The following is a 17,115-nucleotide window of genomic DNA, read 5'->3' as shown; positions in this document are numbered from 1 at the left end:
AAGTAGAAGTAAATATATAAGTATACAAATAGTTTAGCCCTTTAAATAATTATTTTAAATGGCTAAAACTTCACACTTGTTTTGTTTTTGTGCTTTTAAACAGACACAAAATTTTGATTGTTCATTGCAGGTTAGTTTTAGGGTTAGCGACCTTGCTTGCTAAGCCTTAAATAGCCATAGTCATTTAAATCTATGTGAATCTGCCACCATTGTGAAGTCAAAAACTAAAAGGGGTAGGGATGAGTGCAGGTTTGACTCAGTCCAATCAAATGTAAGAACCCGCACTTTAAACCGAGGCCCTGTGATTGGATGATTAAATGACTGACATGAGCTGCCGGGGGCTAAGAAAGGTCTCACCTCATGAATTTCTTGGGTTCGGTGGGAGGGGTCGGCGGGGCAAGAGGTTTGTTGGAGTTGAGCTCAAGGTGGTGAAGGGGGGAGTTGGGGATGGGTTCTAGGCGGCTGGGCGGGGTTGGGGGTGGGGGTGGTGGTGGCTGTGGAGGCTGCCCACTCCCTTGACCCACCACGTTCAGGCTCAAACCTGCTGTCTCCCGAGCCCTGAGATTAGGAGAGCTGCCGAATCTGCTGGCTGCTGTTTTCTCATTCTTTTTCTTTTGCTACACAAGAAAACACACAAAGGAAAGGGGAGGGCATGGGGGGAGAGGGTGGGGGGTGAAAAAAAGGGGAGCAAGAAGGAGGTTTAAAAAACAAAGAAATAAAAATGAGAAGGAATGGAAAACTAGGGGAGGAATGGGGGGGGGCTTTCGGTCGAAACAGTCCAGCCGATGGGAGACAGGAAAGAGCGGCAGCTGACTTGATCATATTTAAAAAATGCTGATTGAAGCAGCAGTGAATGGATCGATCATCTGAAGACTGGCCTCACACTCAGTCTTAAAGCAACAGTCGCTCTGAGCAGAAATGAAAGTTCAGATGAGAGGAGGAGGAGGAGGAGGAAGAGGAGGAGATGTGTCGAAGCAGGAAACATCTCTAACGCTATAACAAATGGCTTGGAAAGCAAAGGGAAAGCTGGAGGAGAAGACAGTTAGGAGGACCGGTCCACATACACATCCACATACACACATAAAAACGTAAATAAAAATTTACAGCAAGAAAAAAAAAAAATGGAAGTTATAGAACCTGAGATGGAGTCAACAGTTTAATATTGATCATGCAATGGAAACAAAACACACATGAAACATCACAACCAGGTGAGCTGGAGAAAAAATATCTCCTGAACTAGCTTCCTTGCTGGAAACAAGAGTAATGTTACATAATTCAACCAGCTATGGAAATGGATTATTTTATGCTAGAAGGAAGAAGCAAAAGTTCCTTGTTGTAATCTAATCTAGTTGAAAGGGCGAGCCAGTCAGTTCTTCATCAAAACCTTCAAACTGATCTGCAACTTATACACTAAAAAAAATGCAACAAATGACCGATCAGAATTGAATATTAATATTCGAAGCATACCGAACACATTTTTATAGTTTTTGAGGCACCAGGCATTCACAGGATTCGCTAGCCGCATTTGCTAGCAACGTCATACTTAGGTCGCGTACAAAAGCTGTGTGTAAACAACCCGAAATACGACAGCATTGCCCAGAGTTTATTTTCGACAGGGCTACAAAGAAATAAATTGCTTTTAGAACCTGGAAAAAAAACGAAAGAACGAACGACACAGGAGAAAAAAAACAAAAGAAGACACGACGTATCAACACGTATCACAACTGTCCTAGCATGGCCTGAACGGACTCTGAATTTTACGAGGTGCCACCTAGCAGTTTGGAGGACAACAAAGAAGCCAGGTTAAGCTGGATTGAGCGTGGACACACATGTGTGATAGTAAATTTGAAAATAGGTCCGAACGTATCCAGCTTTGGAGTGTACCTACTCCACTGCACATGTCTTTTGTTGACACTAGTCTGATGATGGCAGTTTATTCTGCGTCTATTGGTACTGGTAGAACAGAAAAAGGCTGCGTCTATTGGCCTGTGTGTCTTGATAATTGGGGTGCTGCTTGAATAGCGATGCGTACAGATTGTACAATGACCATTTACGTCACAGGTTACGACGTACGCCAACATGCAAGGAGGACGTGGACGTAGAAGCTGTCACACTGTGAAACAGTCATCCTAAATTTCTGATACCGCTAGTATTTTATCTCAGGTTGCCTTTAGTCACAAGACACTGACACTGGCCATCATTGAACCTGTCTCTAAGACAGTTTCAGAGCCACGACCAAAGATATCTCCACGATCCTTCAGTACAATGGTCGTCTTTTGTCCAGGACAGCCCAAAAAATCGTACAGTGTATACCCGGCATTAGAGGTTTCCTTACTCTGATGCACTATGAGTGCTCTGAATTCACAAGACCGTTACCTTAATACATAGAACATAGTCCATCGAACGTGATATCATGCCATGGCGTATAAATAACATCCAGTTGAAGCGTCCGCATGTCACTTTGACCCTATTTTGCATGAATGGACTCAAATGTTAGGCTACTGGTGTGTTATTTCACACTGTTGTTTGGCCACAAATGACAAAACACTGGTTAAAAATCAGCTGACGTCACCTCACACCCCATGCGCTCATGGAATGACAAAGCAATGAAGGTTCGTATAAGGCAGAAGGTTGGGTAGGGTGGTACGGTGTAGTCTTAGGTTCGCCCAACTGCAACTATACACGCCACTAACTGTTTTGCTTTCACTTGCGATAACCTTTTGTTTTAATGAATTTTATCTGTTATTCATACGCCATTTTGGTGATACCAGGGACATGCTTATAAAAATGACTTATAAAAAAACAAGAATACAGAAAACAAGAAAATACAAACACCAATGTTCTTTTCAGTCATGCTGCTCTCTGGCCTGGACAACTTCTGTCCAATAATGGATTTTTCCATCGTCCCTTTATCATCTTCTATAAACTTTGCTGTTTTTATGGGAACGTAGTAATCCTGTCCTTTGCTATAAAACACATTTATTCCCTACAGCAGATTTTCTTGTGTAGAGGGCGATTGGAACAACCCCCATCAATCGTCCTGGTTGATCAGCACAAATGTATATGAAATGACGTGGAGTGGATATCGTCTTTGCTATATGCAGTAAAACAACAGGGACAGGCTTATCATAGATAGTGCCCCTGTGTGTGTGTGTGGTGTGATACCGGACATTTAGGGCCTTACCTTAATGAGTGGGTTGATGACTCCTACATTAGGACTGGCGTTGAACACTTTGTTGAAATTGGTCTCTCTGTTGACCAGTTCCAGCTGGTAGAACTTCTTGTCGTCCTGAGAGGAGAAAATCGCGTTAGCTTAATGGCCCGCCTGTGAGTCCGTGGATGATGACAAAAAATGTAATTTGTTCAGTGAGTTCTATCACGGCTAACGAACACATACTTAAAAAAAAAAAAAGAATTCTGACAATAAGCTTCATCTTCCCACCTGGATTTAGTCTCTTTGTGTTACCCAATAGCCCCACCCCCATTCCACTCTATGGGCTCTAGAAGTGCAACGGACAAGTGTGCGAAGAAATGTGTACAACTGATGTGTACAACTATGTATTTTCTAACAGATATCCAGATACCAAGTTTGAAAAATGGGATATCTATCTGATGAACAAATCCAGATCAGGCTCAGATTCAGCCCTTCAATTAACCTTGTAAATTGTGTAGACTGAATCTGAATTATTCATAAACCATAATGGCCACAGCAGCACACTGTAAAGCCGAGTTGTTCAGTCGCATTCACAAGGAGTATATTACAACAAATTTGGAAATTTTGTTGTCCTTGCCTATCTTACTTCATCCATATTCTACTGGCCTTAAATGATCCTCATTCAACAAATATGGTGTTCCACTTGGTTGTACCTTGGGTCCTGTCTAAGTCATTGTTTTCCATACTTATACCCCCTAACCCCTAACCTTATAAGACGCCAAACATCTCAGGCCATTGTCAGGTATGAGTGAGCACACTGTAAAAGTGAAACTTATAAAGAACAAAGAAATCCCAAGTCAGCGGACTCCAGAGGACCTCTGCAGAGACCTTAATGAAAGACAGGCAGCGAGGAAGGAGATTACAGAGAGGGAGGAAGGAGTCATGCAGAGGGCAATATGGAGGAAGATAGTTCTGTGGTCTCTACAGTTATTCAAGGAAGATTTCTAACCATCTTGGGTGCCACCTACCATTTCCCTCCTCTCTCCTGTAGCTTAAAATCTGCAGTATTTGTGATGCAACTTTGTAGTACCAACCCAAAGATTGTATTTTTTTTAATGTTCGAACAAAAGACAAATAAAATGACATAACTTAGCATTTTGGAAAGTTGTGTAAATGAAATGCTACTACACCTGCCTACCAACTACCACAAAATACTTTAATAGCTTTGGGTATGGGTATTACCTCCTCGTTTGCCACCTACCACCAGTTTCTTGACCAGAGATTCTCTTTCGGAGACCATGTCCTTCAGCTCAGCGATGATCTGCAGATCCTCAGGGCGGCTCTCTCGGTTCCTAAACTTCTCCTCTGTTCCTTCCAGACTGCAGGCAAGTGAGCAGATAAAACATCAATCAAAACCATCAATATTCTGAACAAAAATAAAAGGCCACTATTCAGACAAATTATATTTTTACAACTAACCATCAGAATTGTGTGTATAGTTCCCTGCGTATGCATGCATTCTTAATAGAGGTAGAGACAGGGATTGATCATGTAGAGGATGTCAAGAGGATGCTGATTTTCCCCTAAGTGTATTTTATTTTGAAATCTATTTTGATAGTCTGTCATATTTGAAGGCACTCAGGCAACTTCCTGTAATTGGTTTGGGGTTATAATTGGGGTTAAAAGAAAATGATGAATAGCAGTATTATACAGGCAGGATGGAGCGCATCGATCGCTATATTTGATCTTCCACTTTGTATTGCATGTCAAGAATTAAAAGTGTGCAGATGAGCGAGTCATAAGCTTTCCTTCTATATTAGCTTCTTATCAATAAACACTAATTGTCCTCTCTATAATAAATAAATAAAAAACAAACAGATGCACAGATCTTCTACAAGAACTTTTAAAATCAATCAATGGTTTTCAGAGAACTGTAATATATGTGATAAAAACACCATCTGGCACCATTAGCTCAAAGTAATGGTTTAAAACAAGCACAAACCATCATCCCTCTGCCACCGTGCTTGACAGTGTGTATGAGGTGTTTCATGCTGTGTTTGTCAGGGTTTGAGGGTGGAAGGCGGACACAAGTGCAGGACAGCAGGCAGTTAAATGAAAAAAAAACAGTCTTTTATGATACATGACTGTATCAATCCAACTGTTGTGTAAACTGACTTCTTTGTTTTTATGCCAGAGAGAAAAACTTTAACTAATATCAAGGAGAAGAGTTTTTTGCTATGTAAACTCCTCAAATGCCTTTTTCCCTTGTGCAGCTGCAAAGTTGGTCCCACAGAGGCCGGTGTGTTGTTCCAGCTGGTGTTCAGTGTATGTATCTTTGTGGTTGAACTGCAGTTTTCTCTGAGCAGGAGCACACTGAGGCCAAATGTTCGGTGTCCAACTATTTTTCGGCTGAGTGCAGCAGCATCAGCAACCCTTCAGTGAGCAGGAAGACCCTCTGTCACACCCAGCTGGAGTGTCAGTGACACAGTGTCACCCGTGGCTCCATCATATTTTTTGGCTTTCAGATCACACGGACAGAATATTTCCAGGGCTTGAGCAAAAAACGCACCTGCTGTTTCTTTGATTTATACGGAAACCATCAAGCCGATTTTCTTCAACACAAGCTGCAGGGGTGGGGGGGACTCCACTGCATGGTTAAGCTGATAAAAAAAAATAAAAAACACCGGAGGAGATGCTGCGCTGAAATGTCAGCAGGAAGTTGTTCATTTCTGGTATGGGTGGAGTCTGTGATAAGGTGATGACTTAAGAGTCAGAGGTGTTGGAATATAATATTACTGAAGCTGACAATGACTGATGGTCAAGAGAACGTTCCTGTTATCTATCACTACCTTCTGGTCCTCTCTTAAAAAATTTCTCTCATACTCTCATACTGCTGCAGCGATGTTAGACTATGTTCCTCTGCAGGAACATAGTCTAACTTTTTTTCTAACCCTGAAATAAATCCTGCAGAAGTCCTACAGATTATGATCCGTCAGAAGGAAGACGCACAAGGGTGTACATGCCTAAAAAGACCAAAGGATGAATTAATGGTGACTGGGACATAAGGTTTAGTGGGTTACTCTAACTACTTCATCATGAACTTCTGCTATTGAGAAGCAAACTGGAGACATTTTGTTGCTATGGTTACTTGCGGTTAAATATATTTAAGCCGCTGATGTGTTCTATAAGTGTTGAATGTAATTATGTTTTTTCCAGATGTGAAATTTTGAAGTCCCAGAGGATCGAGCAACACTGGGACAAAAATAGTTCAATATTCACAAACAGGTGGGGGGTAGGGATAAAGAGGGAGGGCGAAGCTGTCATCACAGTAGTGATTAATTAGGTAGGAAGACTTGTTAAGATGTAGTTAATTAGATGAGAGACAGTGGATCAACTCTGACAAGAGACCCAGAAATGCATCTTTAGGGAGAGTGAGGATGCAAATTTGGTCAAAACGAAAGTGTGTAACTTCACTTCACTTCATTACAGCATCTGTTGGAGACAACACCGTTTGTCAAAGGCCCAGCAGGTGGCGCTGTGCTCTCAGCTGAATGCAGTAAAAGGAGGTCAGCTGAGAGGAGGAAGCTGGCTCTCTCTGCATCTTTTCCTCTCACCCCTGTTTTTTTTTTCTCTTTTGAGTCTCGCTCTCCTGAGATCTGCCTCAGTCCATTTCCTCTGCGCTTTGGCATGAGCTGCTGCCCACCAGCAAGGAATTACCTTTCAACTCACTTCGATCTGTTTAGGTTTTCTTTCTTTTTTTTTCCCCTCTCTCTCTCTCTCTCTCTCTGTCTACAGATGCATCTGACCAAACCTCATCAATATAACAGACCTCCCTCTTCATCTGCAGGAAATAAAAAAATAAAACACTACCTAGAGTCATAGAATCATTTCTTGCTGATCTGCAAGGTCTTCAGATGAGAAATGTACAGATGCTAATACAGTTTGTGTGATTTCACTCACTTAAATGTAGCATTTTAAGACACCAATGTGAACAGAATGTTTAAATTAAGCTGTTTTTGTGTCTGATGGGAAATTATTCCCTGATGACCCCATATATCACCATGGCATTACCCCTACAGCTGCTAAACTGCATGGCTCACATTGCATTTCTGCCTAAACAATAAATTCATCAGGCGCAATCATCTCACGGTCATCAGACTATCATAAAAAAAATTGCAGCTACTGAAGCTATGAAGATATAAAGCTATTGGAAATGCAAGTATGTCAGGGTTGATAAGGCCAACAATGGCAGGCACAGCAGCTAATATCATTTAGATCATCATGATCCCCAAATGAAACAAGAAAAAACAACCAAAGCTAGCAGCCGGAAATTGATGTAGAACAGAGTGAGAGCCACGGTGACAGTGTTTTGGTATTAGATGGTGTTTTTGGGACTAAATCTTACTCTCATAATTCTCAACATGCTGACAAAGTAAGCCCAGTGCATTCTGGGTGTTAAAATTTTATGACTTCTTTGGCACAGAGAACCACACAGCCTCTTCCGTCTGCTTTCTCTGGCCCTGTAGCACCTATGGTCATGTTCAAAAGTTAGCACCACTTCACGACTGAGGTTCAGAAAACTGCATCTGAACAAAGAACAACACTTGTGGAACAATGTCCTATGGACACATGAGACCAAAGTGGAGTAGTTTGGTCTTAATGATCACCACCATGTCTGCTGGACACCAAACACAGCATGAAACATCTCATACACACTGTCCAGCACGGTGGTGGGGGGATGATGGTTTGGCCATAGGACCTGGACACCTTGCAGTTGTTGAGTGGACCATGAACTCCTCTGTATACCAGAGCATTCTAGAGACAAATGTGAGTCCATCTGTCTGACAGTTGAAGCTTGGTGGAAATTGGGTCATACAACAGGACAATGATCCAAATCATAGCAGCTGATCTACATCGGAATGACTGAAATATGACTCAAGGTTTTGGAATGGTCTGGTAAAAGTTCAGACCTCAACCCAACTGGCCTTAAGTCATCTGAACATAAGTGAATGTTCACAAACCTCAATGAACTGAATCAATGTTGTGAAGTACAATGGACCGAAATTCAAGACGCACAAGAGACTGATAAAGTCATACAGGAAACCATTACTTCAACTTACTGCTGCTAAAGGTGGATCTACAAGATACTGAATCATGGAGGTACTTAGTATTCACCACATGTTGTCATTTTGGTTTCATTTAGACTAGGGCTCACATCAGATTTTAATGAAGAGACAAGTGGATCTCCTCAAGTCATGTCGGACAGTTTTGCATTGTTTGTTTTGACAGCACAGTTTCAGACACACAGATCCATTTTTAATATTAATCTTTCATTAAGTTGGAATCAGTTGTCTGAAAAACGTTCGTCATTGTTATTAAATTGATTCCACACATGGATTGGTGTGTTGCCTCCTGCATACAGAATCAGGCCCTGGACCAGTTGTTTGCTGTAAATGATTGGATATGAGCCAGTTCCACCCCCTTCTTTCTCATACTGGACATCACCTTTCCTGTGGTTGACTCGAGTGGATGTGGGTTACAGAACAATAGAAATGTTGTGCTATAGGACGGCACGTTATGTACTTACAGTATCTGCAGGGCGGAGATCTTGTCTTTGAGCACTTCCTGTGCTTTGTTAAAGTCTGACACCATGTTCTGCGTCTCTCTGCTGTGGGCGGTGCTCAGCTCGGTGAGTTCCCTCTCGTGCCTCTTTGTCAGCTCCTGTTCGTGACCACTGCAGAAATAGGAGAGCAGTCAGCAGAGGAAATCGAAGAACCCTACCCTACCCTATGGTAGAATGGGTTACACGGGTCCAGTTCTACAAGCCATGCCAAGATGACCCATGTCATCTCACATCGGACCATTGACAAAATGACCATCTAATAATGTCAGCCACGTTAAAAGAAGCCTTCAAAATAGGACAACCTAATTGTGCTCCAGTGATGCCATCGCTCTACAAACGCATCCCCTTAACTGGGACAAGGCCTGCAGTGTTTACAGGGGCCAACTACGCTGATCTCTGAGACAGCTAGGTTTCTCTGAAGAGCTGTTTTGAGCGTCCAACCATCACTATGTTGGCAGCATCACAGTCCTTCTAAACTCCAAAGAGGTGGAACTCAGGTGGAGCTGAGGCAGGTGGGCAGTTGTGCTGAGTTGAAGGGACATCATAGAAGGGACCTTAGTACAGCTAGTTGCATGTCAAATGGTAGCAATACAGAATATCTTCTTTTTCATTTCAAGCTAATTGTACATGCACTCATAGAGTATGACATTATGACCACCATTTAATTTAATTGCGTATGCACAACATCCTGGTTTAAGACTTAATCAGGACCTGCTTCCTCTCTGTACGTCTCTCAGGAGAAGCAAAATGAGGTGCTTCTTCTCAGTGCCGAGATTAGGAAAGGGAGACTGATGCATGGACTGCATTCTAAATGCATGGAAACATACAAAGAACGGAATTATTATTGTTATTGATTCAGATTTAGACGCTATGACACACATAATGCACAAAAAACACAAATGTAGGATGACGTAAGTGGTATTTATATGACGTCACATATGAATGCAAACACATGTCCAGAAATGTGTGGAATGAATTATTCATCTTATCGAATGCGTTGTATTTGAAGGATTACAGGAATTAATAGGAAGAAGATGATGGAGAAACAGGCGATGGCGATGAAATGAGGAGGGGGAAAGAAAGGCAAATAGAGAGGATGATGATGAAGGGGAAACATTGATGTCTGTCTGCCTCTCATTCTGAGTGGGCCAGCCTTCCCCCCCTGAGGGGGCACACATCTTATCTCTGGCTGCTTCCTCTTTATTTATTTATTAGCCTATTTTTATCCCTGTGACCAGGATTCAGACAGTGATGTTACGTAACAGGGGAGGGAATGTGCTGCGCATGGGCCTGCCAGCAGAGAGACAGAAGTACTGTACACCGGCGGACAAGGCAGCACATCAAACACATGAAATACAGCGTGATTGATTCTAACGAGGAGCACGTTAACCACACAGAATGTTCAAATATTCATAAGATTCCGCAGGGGACAACATGATGATAGATTCTATTTTGCTTTTCACCCGAAATAACCTTTCTGTCTTCTAATCAATGGGATCCTGACATGGATGGAGAGACACTTTCGCTTTGCTCCTTTCATCTTTGTGTATTTTCATCGGGAAGCGTGGGGCTTGCACAAACTATCGTCATCCAAGTGTAATCAGTGAAGGCAAATTCAGCAACATGATGACAAGGCCTCTGACTGTGTCTGTGTGTAAAAGAAAGGGGGCTGTAGATGTCACAGCTCTCTTGAAATGTCACTGATAATGGGATGCCATTATGGGAAATATTTATAAATATCACATTTGACGTCAAAGCTCGGTGTTTGAACAAAAGCGCAGTATGATTAAAAAAGACCGATGTCACTGAAAGCTACAGACATAACATGCTTAACATTCTGGTTAAGCAGTGGGAGTAATTAGCCATCAACACATGTATTACACAGAACACCTCGTCTGATCACGGAATATGGGATTTAATGGAGTTAATTGACCCTAATTGACTAAGATTGATGAAAGCTAGCTCGCTAACAAAGATTAGCATTGGTGTGGCATTGTCTGGGTGAAAAGCAAGACATTGACTCCTTACTCAACTTGAGACAGCACCACATCACAGACTACTTACATGTTGTCTAATATTCAGCTGTTTGGTTGCCAAGGCAACAATAAAGATAAACCGTTAGCTTCTGTTTTTTTTTTTTTGCATGTAAAAAGTGTAAGAAGATCAAATCATTTTGTCACATATACAGTTGTACATAATGAAATGCATAGTGAAACGCTTGAACCCATGACTCTGCAATTAAGCGTCTCATGCTTTACTAACTGAGCTAGCAAAGCAACAGTTAGCAGGGTACAGAAGAAGCTAGAAAAAAAACAGTCAAAGGAAAATGTCAGTTTGATCACTTTTGAAAGATTAAAGATTATAGGGTGTACCGGATCTGCTGATTGGCCTCGCTGCGGATCTTCAGCACCTCTTTGCCCTTCAGCTCCAGCTCTTTAGTCAGAGTGCTTATGTTCTCATTGAGTGTGTGGATCTGGTGGTCCAGCTGAGCAATGTGGTTCTTCCTTCTGGACACCTCCTCCTGTAGCTCGGAGATACGGCCCAGCAGCTCACGCTCCTACAACAGGAGGGGGAACAAAACAAAGATGTTGTGTGAGAAGATAAGGTATTTTTCCCCATGTGAGAGCAATTTGACAGAATTTGTGATGATAAACTGGGGGTAGTTGTTCACTGGAATAGATGTATGCTGCAGGTGGTTGTTATGGTGAAAGAGAAAACGACAACTAAGACCCAGTTTTGCTGCTGATTCATTCATTTCCTTCCAACCTGACAAGATTCCCAAAGCATTATACTGCCACCACCGTGTTTGACTATCAGAATCAGAATCAGAGATACGGGAACCTTGTTCTTTGGGTGGATGCCAAGCATAGAAGCCTCAGCTTTATAGTGCAAATCAAGCCACTGGCATTCTATCTGAAAATGATTTATCTATGTAAATGAGAGTGGAAAGATGTTAAAGGACATTTTCAATATAATTTACAGCATTACCATGAACATAGAGTTCTTTTTGATGATAAGCTTCAAAAATATAATTTTGCACCAAGCTGGTAATAGAATAGAATAGAATAGAATAGAATAGAATAGAATAGAATAGAATAGAATAGAATAGACATAACATATACCTCTAACGGTAGAAATAATATAAAAAGAAAACATTAAAAATCAAAGTAATTTGATGTGAACACTGTAAACAGACACAGACACAGACAGACAGGTAAACAGACATAAATGACATACACCATTAATAAAATGGAGCATGCAATGAAAGTATAAAGAAGTAAATAATTGATCATAAATATAATTTGATCAAACATGTATAATTTTTTTAATGTATAATGATATAATGTATATATCAACTGTATAAGAACGTGAATATTTATTTATAACTCAACATCTGTAGAGTACAAGAAAGCAGAAGAACTTCACCACCACCTGCAGAGAACCTCATCGGTCCTGCTGCAGTAATACAACCCAGCACCACTCTTATAGACGCATAATATTCTTTGATAAAAACCGACACCTGCTAATGTCTTGTTGATATTTTTCGGACTTAAATTATACTGCTATTACAAGCGATTAACATGAACCTGAAAACTGCCAAGTTGATGATGGGGTGCCTCGTGTGCCAAAACCGCGCGTTATGATTAGAGACCTGAACAAGGAAGCAAGATGTAATCTGAAGACTCCCACGTGAGCGCCACTTAGCTCCATCAGAATTCTATTAAACGTCTTTGAGCCATTGTCCGCTAATGAGTCATCTCCCTGCAAATATCCCATTTAAATTGTCCTCACAACAATTTATGCCAAGAGCTGTGTTTACACGTCCGAAAGCCATTAGTTTGCATATATTAACGGCATCTCCCCTTAGCATCTAAACTTGATGTGATTGATGTCCATAAATTTAGGGGATGAATAATCTGTAATTTGATCATTTTACTGGTAAGATCAGCAAACATCTGACTTTATCAAGAAGGAGGTAACATCAAATGAATGGATGAATAAATGAATGAATGGAGACCAAACATCTCTAAAGTAACAGGCTAGGAGTGTCAAATAAAAAAAGAACATTTGCCAGTCCTTCTTTATTTTCATTTTCTTATCCTTGAAAAATAAATAAGGTACTCAAATATTCATAATTAAGGACATTAGCAACCATATGTGGCCATAGGGCGTCCTCGGCCGTAGGGCGTCCTCGGCCATAGGGCGGCTGTGGGCTGACAATGTGTCCTTGGGCAAGACACATGTGTGCATGAAAGGGGTAAATGTGAAGCAGTGTGAAGCACTCTCAGTGCCTGAGTACGTGGATAAGTGCTACATAAGTACAGACCATTTACCATTAAACTTGGTACTGTGCTCTACCCATCGACCAGAGTATGAGTACCTACCTTTGATTGATTCATTTTGCCGCATAAAAATGTTTTTTGGGCACAGATTATTCTGTTTTTGTGATATTTGGGTTAAACCTGGATAGAGGGTGTCACCAGGCAGGATAAGGGCCCTGGAAGTTGGTCTACAGTATACTAACATTTGACACAAAGTAAGCTGGCATGAGAAGCAGATTCAAGAGATGATCTGCCAAATCTGCAGAGGTTTCGGGTTGTCCACTTCTAACCAGAAAGCCAAATAATCCGAGTCCAAGTCTCAGAATCAGTGAGGCGTACCTGCAGGTTAATAAGGCCTCTGTTTTCTTAGTCCACCTGGATAAGGCTTACACTGTGACAGGGCCTTACTACAGAACATCAACAAGATTCACAAGGGGATGATATAAATGCTGCCATTGCGCTCCTAAGAATTCTACAAAAAAAGGGAAGATTTTCTGGACTAAATATAGGAATTGACCATAGAACATAAGATGCCCCCGCTTACGCAGCCTAAAACTGAAAAAAAGATGGAAGAAGATATGCCCTTGTCTTTCTGCTTTAGGGAGAACAAACACCAAGAAAAGAAGAAAAATAATATTTATAAGAGAAAAATGTATTGATGATGATAAGAAAAACAAGTAAAAACATCAGAAATAGAATCTAATAGAAATAGAACAAAGCAGATATTAAACGTAATTGATCAGACGACTCCATTAGATCAGACAAGACAGATAACAATGTGTACGCACACACACACACTTCCTCTCCATCTGTTAAGTAATTGGAAGTATTGGAGAAACATTATTTAACGCAGCGTGTCGACTGCGTGCTGCTGAGCTCTTCCACTCTTGATGACTCCACTCAGGAAGTTTATGTGCCATTAGGGCTCTGCCATAGTAAACAGAGAAGTAATGTAAACACACACGCTCTCGCTGTCACCGCATGCAGCGTTAATAAATTATAAGGGACAAAAAAATTAAATAGGAATTTTGTGTGTTTGCATTAAAGAGAGTCTAAAATATCAAACTACTACTACTACTACAGTGAGGAGGTAGTGTTTGCCAGCCATACCCCATCACTCTGCATAAACCCTCTCCATAAAGTGGGCCTGAAGTCCCTCCCTTTCACAGCCTGTTCCCTTCATAACAGACCCTATCACACTAATAGAAACCGTTTCTTTATTATGTGACGGCCTTTGCATTTTTGCAGCATTGGTAATAGCACCTTGGATTTCCAAGTTTTTGTACCTATTCAGGGTGTTTGGATGTCTTTTGTTGAAGTTAGTCTGGTTGCCACTCTACCTAACATCACATGCTTCTTTTCTCTGAGTGGTTGTATGTCTATTAAAGTGTGTGTGTAGAGGGAGTTTCTTCTGCGTCTTGTTGGTATTGCCCCCTGGAAATCCAACTCAGTTCCAGGCTAATTATTTGTATAGAACAGAGAAAGGATTAAGGATGGCTGGCCAGGCTAGTTATTATTTGTTTTGACCCTGAAACCCCCAAACTGCTGGCGCCTTCCATTTTCACTGTGTGTTCCAGAACACTGCCACATGTTGTTCTGGAAACAAAATGCAACAGACCCACAATCCAGTCTGCAGTGAGTGAGATTGGTGCAAAAACGGTAAGCTGTGTTAGCATGTTTACAGCTTGCTTATCTCTAGTTGTTCACTCTTATGGGTCATTACTTTCTTCCAGCAGTGTAAGGATGTGTTATATCGGAGGTTTGTATTATCAACCAAATGTGGTGTTGTTTTGTCAGAATGTATGGGATGCTGTATTATGACACTAATAAACTGTGCAGACTGTAGTTCCCAGATGACAATTGTATGCCAGGAATACTTGGTGGTGTAATCCCAGGTTTCCACTATAGCCTTGCTACATTAAGTCACAGCTAAGTGAATGGGCTTAATAAAGGCCTGCAGTTTATGGATCTAATGTGAGTTCTAATGAGGCTGGAGAAGAACTAAAGTAGAAACTTACATAAGACTGTATGACTGACAGGGGGTTCAGCCTTTTATTGACTCCCTATTGGCCTCAGATTAGAGGGACTGATGGAGATTCAGGATTATAGACGACCAGCTGTGCGTCTCTGCAAGAACATCTGTATCACAAGGTGATACGAGAGAGGAGCCCATGGTGTTTGGGGGTAATTAGGAAGATTTACAAGCGACGGTAAGAAGGCTGCCTGCCGGCTGGTGTGTGTGTGTGTGTGTGCCTCTGGCAGGTGTATTATGAGACATCATCTAATAATGTGGTCGTCATTTCTGTAATTCAGCCAGCAAAACTTTAAACATTAAACTCAGGTGACAACTGTCCAGGACTCTACCTGAGCCTGTTTTTATGTAAATAATATTTAATTTACATTTCAGAATGTAATGAAAAAATATTATTTATGAGGTCAGAGGTAGGGTGAATTTTCTTCTTAATTCCCTATTCCCTATTATTCATGATCTTAATCTCTTAAACAAATTCGGCCCTGCTCAACACTACCCAACAATAAATCATTCCGACGAATTTAACCCTTTAAATGGCAGTGAAAATACTTGATGTCACGGTTGGTTTTTATGGAAAAATACACACACATAAAATAAGTTTTTTTTCGAACAAATGTTGGGTGGATGGGGCATTTTTTTTTTAAATTATTAAGATTTAGCAAAATGTTGACTGTGATGCATTACTAGTTTTTTGTGTAGCATCAGGTTTAAATGGTAATTCCCACTTGGGTCCCATGTAGTCCTATTATATAACCACATTTTTAATATCATAGCCATTACTGTTTGTGCCATTTCATGTGTCTGAAGTAGTCATGTTGGCATTGTAAATCTTGTCTGATTAAGTTTTTAATAGCAGTGTTTTGGAAGTATATTGTTCCCAATGGCACAAGAGGATAGTCAATTTTTAAAAATGTTGCTACACAAAAACTAATAATGTAACAAGGTCAATATTTTAGCAAACCTTTGACACATCCATGACTGTTTTTTTTTCTTTATTTAGTTTTTGTTGTCAGCCACCCCCAAAAAAAATTTTCTCTCTCTTTTTTTGTGCTTTCCCCCATAAAATAACAACTGTGACATCAAGTAATTAAACTGTCATTTAAAGGGTTAAATTCCTCCAAATGATTTAATGCTTTGTAGTTTTGAGCAGGGCTGGAGTTGTTGCTGGAGATTTATGCAAAGAAAAAAAACATCTTTTAACTTTTTATAGCCGTTTTTTTCGAGGTGGACATTTTTGTTCCTAATGACTCAACAGCGTAGTAAATTTGTATTAATATGTTCTATTGATTTATGAGATGTATGCATATAAATTTGAATTCTAAAACCCTTTGTTATAAAACAAAGTGCCATATGCACCAACACAGACAAAATGGTGGTCAGGTAAGGAGGTAAAAAAACAGTCCCTAATGATGCACAAGGGTTAAATGAATCATTTTTCAGACCATGTCTGTGAACAGCTTTCTGATTCCCTACACCCCGGCTGTGTATTATACACAATATTTCTCCCTTGAAGCATTTTAGCAGTGAGAGTAATTTCTCACCTGAGTGTGTGTGAATGTTTGTAATAGTGTGAAAGGGACCCCGTAGAAAATCTATTGAGAGGTGTCTGCACAGTGTGGATTCTCTCCAATCACACTTTTCAATGTGTTTGAGAGGAGTCTATAACGTGACTAGAAAGTCATCCGTTGTATGGCTTTACCTCGCAGTCAGTGTGTGTGTGTGTGTATCTGTAGCTATAATTTAGTTACAGCTACAGATTTAAGAGGTGGTAACACATTCTTAAAACCAACAGAACTATCTGGAAGATTGTCCTATCTGGAAGCTGTTTCTAAAAGACAGGGGACTTTAAAAGAATTGGCATCTGATTGGATGAACCACCTGCCAGTCAATACCCATCAAGTCAATCAATCACAGTCAACAATGTGCGAATGTCCCTTTACTTTGGGTTTTCATTTAGGTTTAGGTGAAGATTGTAGTTTGGGTA

At 40.7% G+C, this 17,115-nt stretch overlaps 1 protein-coding gene across 1 annotated transcript in view; it reads right to left on the bottom strand.

Annotated features, from left to right (window-relative positions):
• The window catches only part of LOC114430728 (protein FAM184A-like), a gene marked incomplete at its 5' end in the record, with an annotated part of 73,185 nt that overhangs the window by 11,802 nt on the left and 44,268 nt on the right, over positions 1 to 17,115 (bottom strand). Inside the window, 5 exon segments of the mRNA XM_028398693.1 lie at positions 358 to 617; positions 3,185 to 3,289; positions 4,416 to 4,533; positions 8,742 to 8,888; positions 11,150 to 11,334. Of these exon segments, the coding sequence (XP_028254494.1) occupies positions 358 to 617; positions 3,185 to 3,289; positions 4,416 to 4,533; positions 8,742 to 8,888; positions 11,150 to 11,334 (815 nt within the window).

Source organism: Parambassis ranga, unplaced genomic scaffold (assembly GCF_900634625.1).
Source record: "Parambassis ranga unplaced genomic scaffold, fParRan2.1 scaffold_27_arrow_ctg1, whole genome shotgun sequence".
NCBI classification, from domain to species: Eukaryota; Metazoa; Chordata; class Actinopteri; family Ambassidae; genus Parambassis; species Parambassis ranga.
Note: the sequence above shows the minus strand (reverse complement) of the source record. Positions and strands in the feature narration are given on the sequence as shown.